The following is a 21,164-nucleotide window of genomic DNA, read 5'->3' as shown; positions in this document are numbered from 1 at the left end:
ACTGTGGTGGCAGCGGTGGGAAAAAGTTTTTACCATCGATTAGGAGACATGTCCCTTCTCAAAGCGGACACCATTTTAACCCAGGTTTTTGAAATATGTGAACAGGGGAGGGTCGTGTTTTAGATAGAGGAAATTGAGGGAGGCTCACTTTTTAGGCAATAGATCTAGACTAGGCTTGATTGACCCCTTTTGTAATTACTGAAGGCTCCCTACATTAGTTAACACCAAGACAAACACACAGACGGAAGCCTCTGGCAACATTTCTGCTACGCTTAGGATACAAACTAAACGTATTCTCTGGTTCAGCTATACTATGGAGTTTTCACTTTTTCTGTACTTTCTCCAGTATGATGTTAATTAGCTATATATAGTGTTTGCAAGGTCCCTGTGGGACTAACCATCACAAAGTAAAGATACATTTATTTTAAATGCGAATAGTTGTATTGTTCTTGTGCGTTACACCAGATGCTATACTGTATAAAATATATATTATGATGTGGCATTACTACTGCGTAAACAAAGCTTTCAGCTGATACCAAGACAGTTTTAGTATGTTTCCATGCAAAAAGACACACCTACTCACAAACAGACTCTCGTGCACATATATATATACACACACAAAGACAAACAAATAAACAAAAATCAAACATACATACATACATACATACATACATACATACATACATACATACATACATACATACATAGAAATGCATAAGGAACTAATAAACCACGTTTCGAATAAATATTCTTTTTCAAAGGAAAAATTGGCGAGACATACATACATACATACATACATACATACATACACACACACACACATACATACATACGAACAAGCAACCATAGCTTTAAAGTTCTAATAAGTGTCACCTTTTGCTATTCCAGTATTCGTACTTTTACTAGTTGCGCATGCGCAAAACGGCTTCTATTATACCCGTATATAAATGAAAGGTTCTGTTTACTATATAGACACCAAACAAATGGCAACGTCACGACGTTGCTTTATTATGTATAGCACGCAGATTTTGTTTACGTCGTTACAGCATATCAATACTAAAGTATTTTTGGATAATTGCCATGGTTATTCAAGGGTGTCCATGTCGTATAGTACATCTTGTGGCCCTTTCTCATTTAAATTTCTAGGTATAATGTTCTGCATGACACCCCGGGGGCGGTACCAGTGGCCAGCTCTGGTACAATGGTGTGTGGCCAGTGCTGGAAACCCCAGGACCCACATTTTAGACACATTTCGATCAAATATCAATACCCCATTTTAGCCCATTTCAGGTTTTTAAAAGATTGAAGTTTAGACCTACCACATTTTAGAAAATAATGCAAAGTTTTAGACTCTTCAGGAAAAAACCGATGATCCTTTTTAGACCAAAGGGTTACAAGACGCACCCCAAAGTGCAGTATATATGCACATACTCAAATAAGGGGAGTAGCCCCCCGGGATGACACCCGATTTGAAAAGGTAGGTTTCCTGCCAATAGCAATCAGACCATAGCCAAGTAGCTGTAGTCAGACAGCGTCTGGAAAGGTCACCCTGCTATGTATATCACTGCGCAACAAATTTCGTAAGTGAATGATAGGTACTATAAGAGAGCAACCTAATCACTTCTCTGTACATATGTAAGTATAAATACTAATATCAAATCACGCCATTTTATATTTGCTGTTACCCGGATATTGATTGCTTTCAAACTATTCACCATCTGTTCAAGAGATCTATTTATTCATCCGCTATGGTAAGGTAGCCTGTCAACGGGTGTAGTTGAGTTAAACTCGGCAGCTGAGGCTGGCCGTCTTCCGAGGCTCATCAACAGTGAGTGCGACGCCGTCAATGTCAGGGCGACACATGTAGAGTTCCGATACTTAAAATCCAAATAACAATAATATTGAAGAAAAGAACTATATGTACACAAGCATTAGTTTTGGAGCTCATATAACTTTTACTAAATGGCAGCCATATTTGTTGTTATAAATCATTATTTACTTCTGAATATCTCAAAAACTAAGGCATATAGACTAAAATCAAGTGTCTACCCCCATATTATCAGATGCAAGCGATCTTTGGAGACTTTGACCCTTGACCTTGACGTTCCGGGTCAATTATCAAAATCAAATGACTGCGATGGCAAAGTTTTTCTTTCTGTTTTTTGTCCCAGCTGGTAGCTTATTAAGATACACTCGAGCTCACTGAATCAATATGCAAGCCTATGGCCAGACAGGTTTCATACCTCAACAACCACCAACCAGTGTCCAGATAATACAACAACCGAGTCAGTCAACACAACCCAACAATGTTGAGAGGCCTGGCTTTGCCCACAGAGTGACAGCAGGACTTGGTATTTGTGAAATCACACTTGGTTTCCTGGCGCTTGTCCTAGGAAGTGTAATAATCGTGAACGCAAGTGGACTGTACTTTGTAGGAAGTCCGATATGGTGTGGCGTTCTGGTAAGTATTTTTGAAATCCATCAGGTCCTGGAAAATGTACAAAAGATTGACTAGTCATAGATTTCCATGTGTGATGTCAACATTTATGTCGCTGTGTGCCATCTTTTATCCATTCTCATATTTCGATGGCCCTATTTTTGTTAAAAATGTTTAAGTGACAAAAGTGTCGTTTTATTAGCACAACTGAACTGAGTTTCAGTAGTGCTATAAGCATGGCAAAGTGTCTGTCTGTCTGTCTGTCTGTCTGTCTGTCTGTCTGTCTGTCTGTGTCCCTCTGTCTGTCTGTGTGTGTGTGTGTCTGTCTGTGTGTCTGTCTGTCTGTATGTCTCTGTCTGTCTGTCTGTCTGTCTGTCTGTCTGTCTGTCTGCCTGTCTGTATGTCTGCCTGTATGTATGTGTGCGTGTGTGTGTGTGTGTGTGTGTGTGTGTGTGTGTGTGTGTGTGTGTGTGTGTGTGTGTGTGTGTGTGTGTGTGTAAACGACAAATTCAAAGACAAAAACCTCCAGACCGATTGGTTTGGTGTTTGGTGGGGGGTGTAGATGGGAAATTGTTCAAATGAAAATGAACGTTCTAAGAGGTGTTAAGATTAAGATGTATTCTTAATATGATGATCTCATCAGTGATATGCAAATTAGGGCTAAAAGTGTATCACTTCCGGTATAAACATCACTGTCTTGTGTTATTTTGTCTTTTCTTCAACTGTACTAAACGCAAAATGGACAGTCCATCAATTATCGAAAATAACAATTTACCTATTCAATTTCAAAGTTTAGCAGTGATTTAAAATTATACAACATATTTTATAAATATGGCTGAGATTTAAAATTATCAGAGTTTCATCAATAATTGTCATCTATACTAACTGAAATTAGAAAACAATGTTATCCTCACTTTCATAAAAAGCAGTCATGTTCTATAGTTACCTTCCGTAAGGAAGGTTATATATTGGGGATGAAAAGTCTGTGTGTCTGTCTGTGTGTCTGCATCACCATTTTCTCAAAAACGGCTGGCTCAATTCAAATTTTGTTTGGTGCATGTGGTCTGTGCCGTAATGGCAAGAACTAAGTAGGTTTTGGTAAACATCCCAAGAATATTAAAATGAGCTATTTACATAATTAATAGTTTTCGGTAATCTTAAAAATGCACTCTAACAAGTTCAATATAATTTGATACATACATTGATGATAACAAAGTGGATGTGTCATATAAAGTTTGATAATATAGCTTGTAGTTGTAATGCCATAACTAATGATTTTCAGTAATGTTCGAATACACACTTCAAATTCAATATAATTTAGCATACACTTCAAACATAAGAAAGGGAACATGACCTGAAAAACTTGTTGATGTAACTTTCAGTTGAACCATTTACATAATTAATTATTTTCAGTATGGCTTTACATGAAGAGTATAACCTTCAAATTCCATATAATTTGGTATGTGCATTAATGATACCAGGGAGCACATGTCTCATAAGGCTTACTGGTGTAACACTTACATTTAACGAGTCATTTGCATAATTAATGATTCTCAGTAATTAGTCTATATCTTAAGAATGTCCCCTTCAAATTTAATATAATTTCGTATATATATATTGATGGTAAACAAAGTTCATACACAAGATAAAGTTTCATAATGTAACTTTTAGTTTTAATGAGTCATTTCCATAATTAATGATTTTCAGTAAATGTGCTGTTGCATTTCAACAATCATTGTGTGTAGTAACTAAAATCTAAAGTCTTTGCCCTTACGGAAGGCTTTCAGTTTAAATCTTGGTTTTAATGTTGTTATTAGATATTACTTTTTATTTTGTTATAATATAATTTGCTGATGGTTGCTAATTTGTGTATTTGATTGATTGCTTGTGTGCTCATCGTCTCAACACATGTACATTATGCTTTGGTAAATGATCAACTTCATCTCCAGCAGATTCAGTTGCAATGAGCATACACTATGTTTAATAGTTAACAAAGTCTTACAGCTTTCCATAACATTACTAGCTGAGACAGGACTAGTTCTCATTTATGTATACACAGTACAAACACAGAAAAGTGGAGATAAACTACTTTGGTTTTGATTGAGATGGTATTGATTGTAAGTTCTATTAATTTCTATACAAACTTCTAGCCTGAATAATATTACCAAAATCTTATAATATTACTGCTAAAAATAAATAGTTTGTTAAAATAAGGAAACAATGAAATAAACATGAAGTAAAACTGAAATCTGAAAAAAGGAATAGAAATGGTCTCTGAATGATTGGATCAAATCAAGTCTTCTGTTTCTTGGTTTGTGCACTTTGGCTGCCGTAGCCCTCGACTTTTCATGATTTACTGCATCCTCTCTTACACACACACACACACACACACACACACACACACACACACACACACACACACACACACACACACACACACAATTACATACATACATTGTTATGTTCTGGTTGTTTGACCATTCCTCCAGTAATTGTAATAGGGTATACGTAGCCATCTTGGTTTCTGGCGAGGTTTATGTTTCGTGTTGTTTCTCTATAGTAAGTATTGTTACATACATTTATAATGTTCCAACCAAATCCTTTTTTATAAAAAAAAAATATGCCAAAATTAGTTTCATTATTTTTTATTGTTAATCTTGAAATTAAGATATTCCTATTATTTGACATGAATTTAAGCAACTTGTTATAAAGATAGCAAAATGACTTGAAAAAATCATATTCATTCAAAAATGAGATTACTTGGGATTTATTGTCATATTCTTTTTTGAAAGAAACCAGACCAATGAACCTCTAGAGGGCGCCCTCCTTCAAAATCTTGGCGGTGGACCCACACTTTTTTCCCCCAAAACAAAAAGCTCCCATCATGATCTACAACTGGTAAAAATTAAAAGTGATCCGATGACTTTTAAAGCCTGAGGTACATTTCACCTTAATGGGGATGCCTATAGGGATGTGTACATGAAGATGTAGTCACAATATGATCATCCCATCAGCATATGCAAATTAGGTCTAACAATCTCATATAAAACGTATATCTTGAAAACTATATGGTGAATGGGGCTGAAACTTAGGGATGTTTCTGGAGGAGTTAGTTGCAGTTTTTGATTAAAACGTGTTGACACAACTGGCCCTAGCAACCATGGCCACACTCTTAGCAACAGTGAAGTGATAATGCATATTACAAGGATAGCAAAAGAGACAGGTGGGTAAGTGAATAAAGAATAAAAAAGTATGCCTAGCAACAAGACCACACCCATAGCAACATCCAAATGATGGTTTTGCAAAGATGAACACTGCGAAGGGTAGGCAAGTGAATAAAGATTTCGAAAATGTATGCAAATATGCCTAGCAACAAGACCACACCCATAGCAGCAGCCAAATACAGTTGTGCTAAAATGCCATTGGTGCTATTTTTGAAAGTGACTTTACAATTTACGAATTCGAGTCGGTTATGGGCAAGATACCCTATACTATGACTCTCGGCCAGTAATTCCCAACAGTGTGCGCAAATTTACAAAGCTAAACATCATCATGAGGAAAAGGGCTTTCTGTTGATTTGTTCAATGATTTTTGACATTTAATCTTTAAATCTCCTTAGACAACTATGTTAGACATAGTCTCACGAGCTGAAAACACAATGTTCGAACAGAAACTACAAGATTTATACCCGGGTTGATACATGTCACGACAACTCTCATCTACATCACAATCCACATCACTGGTTCTGCAGTATTCGAAATATGAATCAAAGCCTGGCTTTTATTTCCCTCCCTCCCCCTCCGCGATTATCTTAATAATAAGCTTTCACAATTATTTTTATTGCCAGCTCGAATTTGTAGTCCGCAGAATCATACTCGGAGCATTATGACGTAAAACGAACATTTATGTCATGGGATTATATATTGATCACATAATTAAGTTTATCCAAATTGTCATCAGTAATCTACATGATGTTTTGTTAGATTGAATAAAATGTATTCAATAAAAATAAAAGTACTTTTACGTATCAGACTCATACCACCCAAGGATGTATGTAAATTAATGTGTGCATTTACCAGTTTTGAAAGTACATAATGATTACAATAACTTGATCGTAGCATAGAATGGCAAGAACAGTTGAGAGAGAAAAAGTTCTGTAAAAGTTTGATCTGTCCTGTTTGCAGTCACACAGGCGAAGATTTGCACATGTTTATGTGATAAATTATCATCTCCAATATTTTTCTGTTGTTGAATCAAAACGTTCAGCCTGGTATTTATTCCCCACCCCACCGAATATCTTGATAATAAGTACTAGAATTTATCAATATTCTTCAATATTTTTTCTGTTGTTCAACCAGAAGATACTCTTGACACATGAAGAACCCCTGCATGACTCGAAGACTTCTGAATTAGGGAAAGGAAAATTACATTTCCAATTTTCTCTTCGTTTTCTTTTTTTCTAGATGATATTGACTGGAGTATTTGGTATCATGTCTGCGTACTTCAAAACAACATGCCTCGTAAGTTATTAAATTATGCAATTGTAAGTGTAAATTATGAGGAGTATCAAAGCCTAGTGTAAGACCAATATAGGATTCATGAAGAAATACCTTTATTTCTAGAAAGACCATTCACGGGTCAAAACTGACTTCGAGACAAGTGGACATAAGTTGTAAATACAAATGGTGTCTGCTTTTTTAGAGTCCATTAAAATATTTGTCTGGTCTGCAATGTGTACAATGTTGTGTCTTTCACTTTTAAATAAATTCAGTTTATCTGCATAAAATTATAACTCTATATAATTATAATTATACAATCTACAGTAACTAAAAGAGTTTCAGGTGCTTCTTAATGATCTGTTCTCGGACTATTCTAATTGTCATGGTAACACGTGTTGGTTTTGGGGGAATAAAATGCAAATTTCGTACATAAATAAAGTCGTCTCTCATTGCAAAACATACAATATATGGAATGATTGAAGCTGTATTTAGAGAAATATTCACCATTACCTATTTGTTTTTATTAGCAGGTACGGATTACGGTTCAATGTGTTATTTATTTTACAGATTGTGACGTCAATGGTTCTGTCGATCATTTCAGTGTCACTCAGCCCATCTTTAGTGGGCTTAGCGTCAGCATCTATGAATTGGGCTGACGACTGCGACTACATTTGGCAACCCCGGTACGGTCACTATAGTTACATTTGCAGTGTAAGTAACTTTAATTTTATACAAATTCATGAATTATAAAAAACAATCCATAGAATGTTTTTAATGATATATCACAATTATCAAATAACTCACTCCATCAAGAACACGTTGCTAGCTCCTCTTCTGATATCCTCGACTTCTCTTTGTTTCAAGAGTATCTACAAAGACAGTTTGACATATGATATCTTCCTCTCACAGCGGCCCCCACATCTTTGAACAATCTTCTCTTTAATCCCCGTCACTCGAAGTTTCTGATACCCTGGCATCACTCTCTCAAGCCTTTTAAATATAAGGCTTTTCTTTCTTCTTAATAAACCAAATTTAATTGTATTCGTTTACAGCCAGACAAAGATATGCAAGGCGTCCATGCAACCCTCATCGCTTTGCCAGTCATCTATGTAATAATTGCAATAATCAACTCGGCATTTTGCTGTAGAGCTGTGTGCTGTGGTACAAGCAGTCGTCAGACTAACACAGTGCCAGTGGTGAGTTATTGCATGTGTTAAAACGTTTACCTTCATCGGTTCAAAATAACAAACTTCGAGTCTCAATCATTAATATTTTCTGAAGTTTTACAATTTAATTTTGTCATTGAACTTTGTGTTGTTGAACACATACAGCACGTTTCAAGTTACCGTTTATAGGATCTGTTCGCTACAACCACGTACACCAGTAGGAAAGTGTATATTCTACACTAAGATAGCATGATCACAATTTCTTGGTACATGTTGTCTAATATAAAATAAACCATGTAAACGTACTGCAATTAGATGCAGACACACAGGCGCCAATGTTTTCATGTCTGCATTTCACAAAAAATTGTATTCATTCAATCTTGCTAGTATCTTAAAGTGTAGCATGTGTAGTTTCTTTATTGGTTTCTGCATGGCTGTATCAAACAGACCCACTGAATGGTAACTTGACATGGGCTGTATAGACATACAAATACATAAATATGTGTCATTGTCATTTTCATTTTCAGGTGTACTACTTACCACAGCAACAATTAATGCCAAATACGCAACCAGGGATGGTGTACAATCAGACAATACAGCCAGGTACTCAACCAATGATGATGTACAATCAGACATTACAGCCAGGTACTAGTATTCAACCAATGATGGCATACAGTCAGACATCGCAGCCAGGCCAAGTTACCGCCCCTATGTATCCTCGAACTACCAGTCCCCCTCCAGGAAATGAACACCAAGGTATGTATTATCGCTCTACCACCCGAAATCCGATTATCCAAAAGTTGTTATGTCAGGTTAAAAGTTGCAAATGCCACTCACCAAGATGGTTAATTAACAATTTACTTAATGAACTCGAAATATTATACCGTCCACCATTTATATATTACCAGATATGATGTCGATAATGTTTTGTACAGTATTTGCTATTCTGATTTCCGACATCTTTTGCACTTTGCACTCGAAATGGAAATTACCAATATCACATACACTGATTAACTTCAGACCAGCAGAATTCTACGATATCATCTTGTAAAATTACATACACAAATCAGAAGATAGATGTGGCTACATCTCTTTACACTTTTTTTTACAGCTGGTATTTAGAGAAAAAATCATCACACTCAGCATTCGATCAGCAGTAACCTACATCTGAAGTCCCTGAAAGACCACAACCAATGGTAATACCAGTGGTACAGATAGAGAAGTAAACATCAGTGCCTATCCAACGGAACATCTCAGAAACATCTCTGAAATAACGATACTCCAGTTTAAACAGTTTTACGTTTCACTTTTTACCGGCTCTGTTTGTTATATAACCATGAAGTCAATGTCTCTTTGTCTCCTCACTACATTTACAAATCCTCTGCTCAAGCCGCAACCCCGGGTGGAAAAACATCGTCAAATATGACTTTTCTTAAACTGTAATATAACAACACGATTGAATGAATACAGCAGTTTCTTGCGACATTTTGTCTAAATGACATGATTAGTAATGTGCCACAATGTAGACATCAAATATTTGCAGTATGCTTAAATGAATTTATTTTATTTAAACAAAATGTAACATGAAATTGCGATCTTGTTATAGAATGTGCAGTTTCTTGTTGGCGTCTGTGTGGTTGCATCAAACAGGTCAGTAAACACTAACATGAAATGGGTTGTAACTCTTCTCAGTCTGACTAAAATTTGACGATTTGCGACATGGACACAAAATGTACAAATTAGTTAGATAAAAGTGGCACATTTGAGAAAATAATTATTGGTGTAATATCAGTCTATATATAGAAATATAACATGTTACAAAATTATACGGAAAAAAATAACGCACTGCTTAAATATTAGAATTAATGTAAAATTTTATAAAATCTGAAAGATACAAATAAGGTCAACCAACCAAAGCTAGAAGCTAGAAGTATTGACCATGACAAGTTTATATTATTCTCACCAAGCGGCCTATTATTGGTATTCTTTTGTTTAAGTCATGCTGTATTAAAATGATGTTAATCCCAAACCCTAGACTGTTACACCGTAGATGGCGGTAAATATAAATCTGTGTGTTTTACTTACTAGTAATAAAATCCACGATGATGAACTCTTATAATAAAAAGAAGATGAAAATAGTTGGAAAACATTTACAAACTTTAATCATTGGTGGCAGAACATAAAAATATTTATCAATATTTTGTCGTCTTAATGGGATCTAGATTACTAGGGTGGTGGTATTACCCATTCAATTCAATAAACATGTACTATCAATTTACAATATCAATTGTGTAGAAGTATGTAACTATTTGTAAGGGATGGCGCAGAGGTGATTATGAATTATAAGATCATGAATGATTTCCCATTAAAGTAAACTTTGTATCAGTGCGGTTGTGTGCGTGTATGTGACTGCGTGCGAGAGAGTTAGAGAGAGAGAGAGAGAGAGAGGGAGAGAGAGAGAGAGAGAGAGAGAGAGAGAGAGAGAGAGAGAGAGAGAGAGAGAGAGAGAGAGAGAGAGAGAGAGAGAGAGAGAGAGAGAGGTTGGGTGGGGGTACGTAAATGTTAATTGATTAATTTGAGTTTATCAAAGATGTAACCTTGCTCCTTGAATTAGTGCACGACATTGTATTCTTGTCTGTGGATTGGTAGTGGGTGGTATAGATAACTTTTGGATATAATTCCATAGGTAGTTCTCTCTCTCTCTCTCTCTCTCTCTCTCTCTCTCTCTCTCTCTCTCTCTCTCTCTCTCTCTCTCTCTCTCTCGCTCGCTTTCTCGCTCTCTCTCTCTCTCTCTCTCGCTTTCTCGCTCGCTTTCTCGCTCTCTCTCTCTCTCACTCTCGCTCGCTTTCTCTCTCTCTCTCTCGCTTTCTCGCTCGCTTTCTCGCTCTCTCTCTCTCTCTCTCTCTCTCTCTCTCTCTCTCTCTCTCTCTCTCTCTCTCTCTCTCTCTCTCTCTCTCTCTCTCTCTCTCTCTCTCTCTCTTAATAATTACACAAACTGTGAATGATAGTCCGACAAACAAATCTGTAATTATGCACTTGGCATGAGGATCAAACCAATTCCTCCACATATGACTAAGGTAAGTGTGCGAGATCCGTGAACTCTAGGGTGGGGGTATGATCACGTAGGAAGACACTTTAGGGCCACAGTACTGGGGTATGGCCTCGTTGGAGAAGTCCTTCCAAGGTACGATATTCACCTTACACTCTATATGCATAAATGATTATTAAATTGTACTCTGACATTCCATCCAACTCATAGCCGTATGTAGACTATATAAACAAACCCCAGACTATTACATAATTTCATTTTTAATTGATTAACAGCGAAAGGGACTTGTATTTCGTCACTTGTAGCGCATCAGATGCCGTATAAGGTTTGTTGTTATTTTGTCTGTCACCTTGCAAATAATATTTTGACACAATATGCAATTATATTGACTAAAGTATTCAATTATTATATTAAATTCATGTTTCATAGTCAGGATATCAGTTAAAACCTTAAAACCTGTGAAGTTTAAGGATCAGATTCATCACGCCCGGCCGGTCCAAAGGTCAACAATTTCACTACACTGATTGCTGTCTTGTTTCTTTAAAGGTTTTACTGCAAATTTTCGGAACGGATCCGTACATCATATTAAGGATGGAAACGCAAGCTTTGTTTGTATTTGCAAGTGTCTAGGTTATAAGGGATAGCTGTCATGTTGTAGTTTGGTGTATACTCTTTGTAGCATCAAAACACAAAAAGTGTCACTGCATAATCTGCTGTCTGGTGGCGGCGGCTAGTGTGTGTCACATTAATTCGAGAATACAAAAAATGAACGAAAAATATACACGTGACCTATAATTTCTTATAATATAATAATATACTTTCACAATGAACACAGGAAATATTCATATTTCAATAAATGTCATTCGGTGAATGCTTCTATTCTTAATTAAGCCATAATCATACTTTAATGCAAAAGGAATATCTACAAATACATACATGACAGTGTGTGTATTATGTGCACGCCCATGTCTGTGTGTATGTATATCTACATGCTTGTGTTCGCTTTTATTAGCCAGTCTGTCTGTCTAAATCTCTCTGTTTAATTAGTCTGTGTTCCTTTGGTTTGTCGGTCCGTCGGTCGCCGAGTCGATCTTTTTCCGTCTGTCTGTCTGTCTGTCTGTCTGTCTGTCTGTCTGTCTGTCTGTCTGACCGTCCGTCCGTCCGTCCGTCCGTCCGCCCGCCCGTCCGTCCGTCTGACTGACTGACTGTCCGTCCGTCCGTCCGTCCGCCCGCCCGCCCGCCCGTCCGTCCGTCTGTCTGTCTGTCTGTCTGTCTGTCTGTCTGTCTGTCTGTCTGTCTGTCTGCCTATCTGCCTGCCTGCCTGCCTGCATGCCTGGCCGCCTGACGTAAGATATAGAGCGTTTTTGTGTTGATTTAATTTCAACTTAAATATTTCAACAAGTGTCACATGGGCAGATAGTTTATATGGCGCTGCGCTGAAACACAACAAGGCACTCAAATAGTACTTTATCTCTAGCTAGTAACACTACTAATACGATTATAATAATATCTAACGTAAAAAAAACAGTATAATACTTTGAATATTTATTTATTAAAGTAAACATATCATAATTAAGCTGTTGACTTTTTCTTAATCCTATTAATAAATATTCATATTTCAAACGTCCCCTTCACTATACATGTCATAAGTGTATCAAAGACAGCAGTGTCACTATTCGCTTTATACCAAGTCTTCGCCATCGTATTAAACCACTCACTGAATGATTTGTTATGTTACACAAATTATACATTTATCTCATTCTATCGGACCATGTATTACTTCACACAGGTAAGATAACGGACTTTTCTTTGTCCCTTTTAAGGCGCATCAATCAGTGAGTTACCATCCTTTTGTAAATTAAAATGCAGTTCTATCACCATGGCTACTCGGAGTTTGTTCAACAGCCTTCACCAACTTTGCAGTTCCCAACCAATCAAGAGCAGGTACCAAGCACGATCAATAATAGGAGACGCAAGTTTGCCCACAGAGTGGTAAATGGGCTTGGTATTTGTAAGATGTTAATTGGTATTACATGTATTGTGCTGGGGAGTCTATCTGTTGCTTACGAAACTGGGTTGTACTATGTTGGAGCGTCAATATGGAGTGGAGTTTTGGTAGGTCATCTAATCAACTTGTAGCTTATATATTATTATTACGTTTCAGCACTATTCACATTGTCTTCCATTAATTAGTAACAATATTTGTTTATATGTAGCGTTGAAATGTATATACTACTACGGAAACCTAGCTTTCGACTCACTGTGATAACTACAAACTCAAACTATTAGGAGAAGTTGTTTGATGCGGTTAATTACAAAAGTGAATGATAGTGGCGTCTTCATTGTACTGATATAATCACCCTGTAATGGAAATAGGGTAAACACTGGCAAGTCCCCAAAAATGTACACTGTAAAGTCATGGAAGCTTTCTTCCTTGTCCAATTAAACCAATAGCTTATTATATATACGAATAATTTTCGTTTGCGTCTATTTTAGTTAGCCGAAAGCCAGGTTTCCATTGTCGTCACTCTACGGTATATTTTGGTTTGTCTGTTTGGTACTTGTTTGTTTGTTTGTTTGTTTGTTTGTTTGTTTGTTTGTGGTTTGCAGTTTGTTTGTTTTAATCAGCACAGTTAAAAGTAAAATAATACTATATAGAATCGCCTTCCACACCAAAATCATTTGCTAACACCAATCTGATTAAAATCTGATGTGGTGAAAGCGGCTAGATGCCTTCATTTACCTCTATTTCCATCGCTTGTATCGTTTGCTTTGTTCTTTGCCGCCATCCCACGGCGATCACCCAGAACAAAACAAACGACATAAAACGATGGAAATAGAGGTAAATAAAGGGAGCTAGCCGCTTTCACCACGTCAGATTTTAATCAGATTGGGATAACCACGGCAAAGTCGGAATAATTACTTCCAATGTGGTCCAAAAGCAGCACGAATACACATAATATCAACGTCATACGTGTACAACAAGAATGCAGATGCACCTAGTTACCTCACTGAAATGTTCAATCTTTCCAACCAAATTCATCTTCATAACACAAGACAGGCCAGTAAAGGTAACATATACATCCCTACAGTTAAAACGGAATATGGGAAACGGGCATTTCACTATAGTGGTGCTGTTCTATGGAACAATCTACCCCTATCCATAAGATCAGCTCCGAACTCATCGATATTTAAAAGACATTTTAAGAATGTAGTCTGGTAATAATGTGGGTGGATATCTTTTAAAGTGCACTCTAGATCTGCGTCTATAACTTTTTGTCCTGGTTTGTCCCCTTTGTTTGTTTGTTTTGTTTGTTTTCTGTGTACGTAATCTTGCAACAGGTTCCATTGGGAGAACAGTGCTAATGCACTGAAATGGTGTCTGTATATGAAATGTTAATAAATAAATAAATAAATCTACTATACATGTAATGAAAGGTTAGGTTATACCACATATACAAATGACACAACCCTTTATGTTTACGAAGGCTCATCATGAAAGTTTGCATTACAAATTTTCTACGCCGTTCAGAAGAATTCATGCCACCAACAGAGATTTATTACGATAATTGTAAAGTATTCTGAGTTTTGCATGGTCTTGATACAAAGTTTTCAAGAGATCTTGCAGTAAGTCATGATTTTAGTCACCTTACACCGTGTGAAAAAAAAGTGTAATTTTGTTTTTATCTTTTATTGAATATGCAACAGGTCAGATTTAGGGATCAAGAGTCCAAATAACTAAATACGTTGACATATATGTTCTATTTGTAGAGGAGTTTTGTTATTACACAACAAGTAGTGACCCATATTCATACAATTTTTAGAATATGAAAATTTTCTCTTTGTTCCGACAGATGTTACTGAGTGGAGGGTTAAGCATCCTCTCGGCATGCAAGAAAACAACTTGTACAGTAAGTTCAAACATAGACAGTTTAAGGTCTATGTATTCAAAGTACAATGAAATGTAAGAGCGTAGTAGATAGTAGTTGAGTCACGGTAAAATACTGCATCACAAAGCGGGTCGATATACACACAATGATCTTATATGGGCAAAATGTGCCGAGATGTGATACGCATTTGCAAGAGTAGACTTCGCGATTTCCTAAAAGCAACACATTTATGTAATATACAAGTGGTTTATTTACCCGAGCGTATAAAATGATTACAAAATAATGGTTACATAAAACAAGAGGGAGAGGGTGTCAAGAAATAGCTTACAGCTAGTCTTGCCTGACCCCCGACATTGTACATTGCGAATGATAACAATAAGAGGGTTCAGTCATCAATGGGATTGAAAACATAACTGGGAGAAGAAAATCACACATACATATACATACATTTGACATGATCACAGTTACTATGTCAAATTCAGATGTGATGCAGTCGTCAAATTTAGATAATATAATTTGTTTAATAAATGTGTTTTCATCTTACCCACAGATTGTAGCCTCTATGATCATGTCTATTATTTCATCATTGATCTTCTCGCCAGCGTCATTGATCACAGAATGCATCTCACTAGTTTCCGATGACCCTGATCAATACAATTGTGATTACCCGTACGATGATAGCGGTGACCTCTATTGGTACTGCAAAGTAAGCACTTTTTGATAATATTTTGTTTGTTCGCAACAACAACAACAACAACAACAACAACAACAACAACAACATCAACAACAACAACAACAACAACAACAAAATTGCAAAATTGAATCCATATTGAATTAGTGGACAATGATTTGTTATTTCATCTACAAAAATGTCTTCATTTTCCTTTCATTTTGAATCTGGAACTCGAAAAGTATTTTTTTTATTTCGATAAAAAATGTCCACTTTGAATGTGGAAAATATTTTTGTCATTGAAGGAAACAGATTTTGAAATAATATATTAACCAATTTTGAAATAGTGGAATTATTTTTTTTTTACATTTTGTTGATCATCAAGTTTGCCGTCACGCCCATTTTTTAAAATAATACATATAAGATTAATATGAATAATTCTTGTATGTCTTCAGGTAGAGGAGCTGGTGATCCACATCATAGCGATACTACTGTCTTTTATATATGGTATTATTTCAATTGTCAACTCAGTATTTTGTTGTAGAGCTATATGCTGTGGCAGCCGCATAACTGAAAATTTGGTAAGTATGAGTCACATTTTGAACAATCATTGAGCCCCCCCCCCCCCTCCCTCCCTCTCCGGCATGGACTTCGATACTGACAAGGGTACTCAGAAATTGAAGTAGGAACTTGGTTTTGTTCTTTTTTTCCCGTTACCTGCATTATTCAACCGATGTTGTTACAGTTGATCAACTGTACATGTTCTTATAAATGTTTCATATTGACCAGTAGCATTGTATTACCATGGTACCAAAAAGTAACATATACCATAAGTCTCAATTCCAGCTGTACTCGACGTTTCATGTACTATTTATTGTACATTAAGTATCCTGATAACTGGTACTTATGGCAATGCTTGATTGTCAGTGACTGTAGCAGCAGCTCAAATTCTCTGATGAGATTTAGGTACATTATACTTAATTCATATCCAATGGACTAACTTGGGTTATCGGTGGCAGAGTGGTTAAACCACGGTGCATGTAAGAAGAGTGTCGTTCAGTTTGACTTTTACCGAACAACGGAGTCCCCACACTCCGGTTTCCCTCCACATTAACACTGAACCCTCCTCCTCCTGTGCGCAATGCCTGTAGGATGGTTGATGAATAAATAAAGAAATAAAAAATAAATTAATAACTGTACGCATCTATCACGGGCTTGCATCAAAATCTTTCAATAATTCAAGACCATGTAAAAGTTTAATTTCAAACACCATTACCCTACAATACGGAAGTTGCAATCCAGACTGAGCATGCTCAGACTCATAAGGACTATATGATTATCTGTGGTTATCGTTTTACGTAATCTGGAGATATCGATAAAATAAACCTCCCACAAAGGTCAGGATGACTATGAAATGATTATCTGTGGTTACAAACAATGTAACAATATTGTTTACAATACTAATTGATTAGCATTTATTATCCCATTTCCCATGATGCAACATTCAACATGGCGGGGTTTGCAAGTTCCCTATTATGATAATATTAATTTTGTTTTCGTCATTATGTGATAGGTGTTTCACATCCTACAAAGTGAACTACAAACAGTGATGCATGCTAACCAGCATCAAACAATGGTATATAACCAAGGCATACAAAACAGTCATGCACATGTATCCTACCCAATGCAATCTGGCCCGTCTCTGCCAGCAAATAAAGGCGTAGGTAAGTATAAGTAAATGCGATAATACACTGGTTTAATACTTGGATAAACTCAAGTCAGCGATGTGCTGTCTTAGTCTAAAGGCTATCCGTGGCTTCGAATCTCAAGATCTCTCCTGGCCTCCTCGAGAAGAGATAGACTCGAAGCCACAGATAGCTCTAGACGAGTGAGTGCCGTCCACGATACGAACGTACATGTACCCTTTCCTGACCCCTTTATATCAACAAGGTATACAGACCACTACAAACCTAGCCGTTATAAATTAGTTAGGGCGTCAGGTTGTCATTCGGAAACACGCTCCGGTCAACTTTACAAAGACAGTCCAGACGCTGGATGGGCGCGATTTGTATAACTTTCCAAGGCAATTTTCAAGTTAACTTTACACGAGGCTTGGAGCTACACGTCTTTGTCGATTCTGTGTTTAGATGGGAAAGTGAAGCAAAGTTTTAATAGGGGATTTTTGGTGCGACACTTTAATTTCCGTTCACCAATTATCCCTCGTCCTGGCATAACCAATTAACTTTTGTTTCTGTATTTCACAGCTGGAGATATAAAGGCATAACGACCGAAGATTAACGAAGGAACCACACTTGCACCGACTGTTTCCGATATAACGTACACCCGATCACCATTAAGTTCTTTTCTTTTTAAATAAAGAATGCACCAAGAAATCAATTGTGTAATATACTTTATATAACTTATTTATGTTTTTCTTTGCATTGTTCCAAAGTCATACGCAGTATTAAACTTGTTTAACTGTCATGAATTATGTGGAAGGAAACTTGATAATCACCTAACATGTGATCCTAAAGCACTGTACCTGTGTACATTTTTTACATAATTCACCAAAGAGGGCGTCCTACTGAATGTACAGGTATAATTACTTCATCGAACGTAAGTGTACTACAGCTACATAGCATATACATCAGATTTCGTTAAACTACCATCGTTTGTGCTAATTTCAAAGATATCTGTGTTTTATTCAATCAAAATATAACCACTGCAAAATTGATTGATTGATTGATTGTTTTTTTCCTTCTTTTAAATCTATTTCTGTCTGTCTGTCTGTCTGTCTGCCTGTCTGTCTGTCTGTCTGTCTGTCTGTCTGCCTCTGTCTGTCTGTCTGTCTGTCTGTCTGTCTGTCTGTCTGTCTGTCTGTCTGTCTGTCTACCATGCTTACAAACATGCACACACGTACGCCCATGGTGACAAATTAAATAGATATATATATTTATGATTGAATGTATACTGTAGGTAGCGCTCTCCAATCCATAGTTCGTGTATCCCTCTACCCGTATCATACATGTATCACCGAATGTTCGGTCACGTTTTATTTATCGGAGTGTCTCGTCACCTGCGTCTGTCAGCAGCATAACGTGCTCGTGACAGGTCCGGGATTTTTACAGAATCAATTTGATGTGTATTGAAAAACACGCTCTGGTTACCTTTGAAAATGATTGCCTTCGTACCCGAAGCGTGAAACTGACATGATGGGGCTGGGGTATGTTTCAACCTAAGGGACCGGTCAGTTTCTCCAGCCTGGGGGGGGGGGGGGGGCGGTGGATTCTTAAATCGGGCCGACAAAAAGTCACTGACCCCCCTATCTGTAAAACCCAAAACAGGCTGACCCCCTATCACTTAATTCTAAAACATGATGACCCCCCCCCCCCTCCATATATGATATTCGCAGATCGTGACTCAGTGTGGACTGCTTGACTGTCTTGCATGTACTTTATAAGATCCCGGGTTAGCACTATCATAATTATAATTATTGACTACACAGGGTAAATATATTTGAAAAGGAGTTTAATAGCATCTTGACAGTGAAAGGTAGGGGGAAAGCTTGAGAAGGGAATATGTACAGCTGTCATGGGGGGTGCTAGGGGGTCTTCCCCTAGAAGCCCAGGAGGTTTTTAACTCTGAAAAGTCAATTTTGAGACTATTCAGACATTTTTAGAAAATCATTCCCAAGCTTTACAAGACAGCACCAACATGTAAAAAGCAACTACATAAGGTTGAAATATTTTTGAAATATAGTTTGATAGGATCTTGACAGTAAGAGGTAGGGGGAGATCTTGAGACTGGGATGTGTACACCTCATGGGGGGGGGGGGAGTCCTAGGGGATCTCCCCCTAGAAGCCCTGGAGGTTTTTTACCTGAAAAGTCAATTTTGAGACTATTCAGACCCTTTCAGACAATAATTTCCAAGCCTTACAAGACAACACCAAGATGTAAAAAACAACTACATAGGGTTGAAATACTTTTGAAATATACTTTGATAGCATCTTGACAGTAAGAGGGGAAGAGCTTGAGACTGGGATATGTCCACCTCATGCGGGGGGTCTGAGGGGGTCTCCCTCTAGAAGCCCTGGAGGATTTTTACTCTTATAGCCAATATTTACGCTATTTAGACCCTTTCAAGCAATAACTTAATCCATGCTTTACAAGACAGCAAGTATCAGAAACTATTCTTTATAACTTACACTAAGGGTTGAAATATGTTCTTAAAAAGTTAAATGGCATCATTATATACATGTAGTAAAGGTCAGCACATCTAATGGTAGTATCATTGGTAGGGGAGATTTAGAGATTAAGGCAATTTTAGACTATCTTGGCAAACATTTCACATCTTGAAAAGACAATATCATCTCAAATTAGAATAGGGTGAAAATATTTAAGAAAAGTTTAATACCATTATGACAGTAAAAAGGTTGTTGGTGCATCTGATTGTTGGTTGAATGCATGAGTGACCTCTGGGGGTGATGGAGTCCTTGGGATTTTCCCCCTGGCAGATCTGGAGTTTTTGCTTGAGATACTAAGGCAATGTTTAGGTAAACCTTCGAGGTAATATTTCCAAGCTTCGAAAAACTAACGTAAATGTACGTTTTAAATGAGTTTCCTATATCACATAAAGTGGACATGTAACATTAGTATAGGGGCATTAATATATGTATGATAAAGTCACCGGTATGTTAGAGAACTTTAGGTGGTCATACCTAGTGTATGATAGAAACTGGAATCTGATGAGATGTGGTGATTTGTAGTGTCAATAACATGACGAGTAGAACAATTTATAAACTATCTATGAAAATTGCAATTACGAAACCTTCAAGTTCACTTTTGCCCCAAACTGCAATATAAGTGAAGCATTGATTGTGAAACAGCCAAGCATTTACATGACATGTTCTGTAACTAGCGTGGTAGCTAGGTAATACATGTATATGTATATGTATAGTTATGTTTGAACTAATAAGTAATATTAAAGAATTCATGTAAGAAACAGGGACAAGAACAAATATTGACATTTACCACATTTCAGACAAGGCTATATGCCATTGTAGAAAGGATTTTTTTCTTCCATCACAATTTAAAACACAATGACCCCCCCCCCCTATCCACAATTTTGAAAACAGCATGACCCCCCTACTGCCAATTTCAAAAACATGGTGACCCCCCTACCAATCCACCGGACCCCCCCCCCCCCCAGGCCGAAGAAACTGACTGGTCCCTAAACCAGTTGTTCTATATCGCTTTGTAACGTTGTTACTGAGTGTTATTGTTGTTGTAAAGATTCAGTTTACTTCATCGTACATTGTAGTATACATTCTTTTAGTGGTATGAGTACACATGTATCATGACAAGTTGAGAACAACATGTCTACGTGACTCGTGAACAACATCAACATGTGCGCTAGTACTAGTAGAAGTAGCACTTACCCATTGGAAATACGC

At 37.0% G+C, this 21,164-nt stretch overlaps 1 protein-coding gene across 4 annotated transcripts; it reads left to right on the top strand.

Annotated features, from left to right (window-relative positions):
* The first annotated feature begins 1,481 nt into the window (after positions 1–1,481).
* LOC144447478 (uncharacterized) lies at positions 1,482–10,366 on the top strand. Of its 4 annotated transcripts, none has more exons than XM_078137512.1 (7): positions 1,482–1,580; positions 2,172–2,461; positions 6,901–6,957; positions 7,504–7,647; positions 7,989–8,132; positions 8,630–8,858; positions 9,214–10,366. In XM_078137512.1, the coding sequence occupies exons 2-7, from the start codon at positions 2,213–2,215 to the stop codon at positions 9,222–9,224; spliced, it is 834 nt and encodes a 277-aa protein (XP_077993638.1). In that variant the 5' UTR covers positions 1,482–1,580; positions 2,172–2,212; the 3' UTR covers positions 9,225–10,366. The 4 variants fall into 4 exon arrangements, with proteins under 4 accessions (XP_077993638.1, XP_077993639.1, XP_077993637.1 ...); XM_078137513.1 differs by having other exon boundaries at positions 1,510–1,635; positions 7,989–8,126; XM_078137511.1 differs by having other exon boundaries at positions 1,510–1,635.
* The last annotated feature ends 10,798 nt before the right edge of the window (positions 10,367–21,164 follow it).

The sequence above is a fragment of the Glandiceps talaboti genome, chromosome 16 (genome assembly GCF_964340395.1).
Source record: "Glandiceps talaboti chromosome 16, keGlaTala1.1, whole genome shotgun sequence".
NCBI classification, from domain to species: Eukaryota; Metazoa; Hemichordata; class Enteropneusta; family Spengelidae; genus Glandiceps; species Glandiceps talaboti.
Note: the sequence above shows the minus strand (reverse complement) of the source record. Positions and strands in the feature narration are given on the sequence as shown.

Excerpts from the sequence above, each read along its gene's own strand:
- LOC144447478 (XM_078137512.1), top strand. The coding sequence starts at position 2,213 with ATGCAAGCCTATGGCCAGACAGGTTTCATACCTCAACAACCACCAACC. Across the intron at positions 2,462-6,900 it reads CGATATGGTGTGGCGTTCTG|ATGATATTGACTGGAGTATT; the intron begins GTAAGTATTTTT and ends CTTTTTTTCTAG. Across the intron at positions 7,648-7,988 it reads ACTATAGTTACATTTGCAGT|CCAGACAAAGATATGCAAGG; the intron begins GTAAGTAACTTT and ends ATTCGTTTACAG.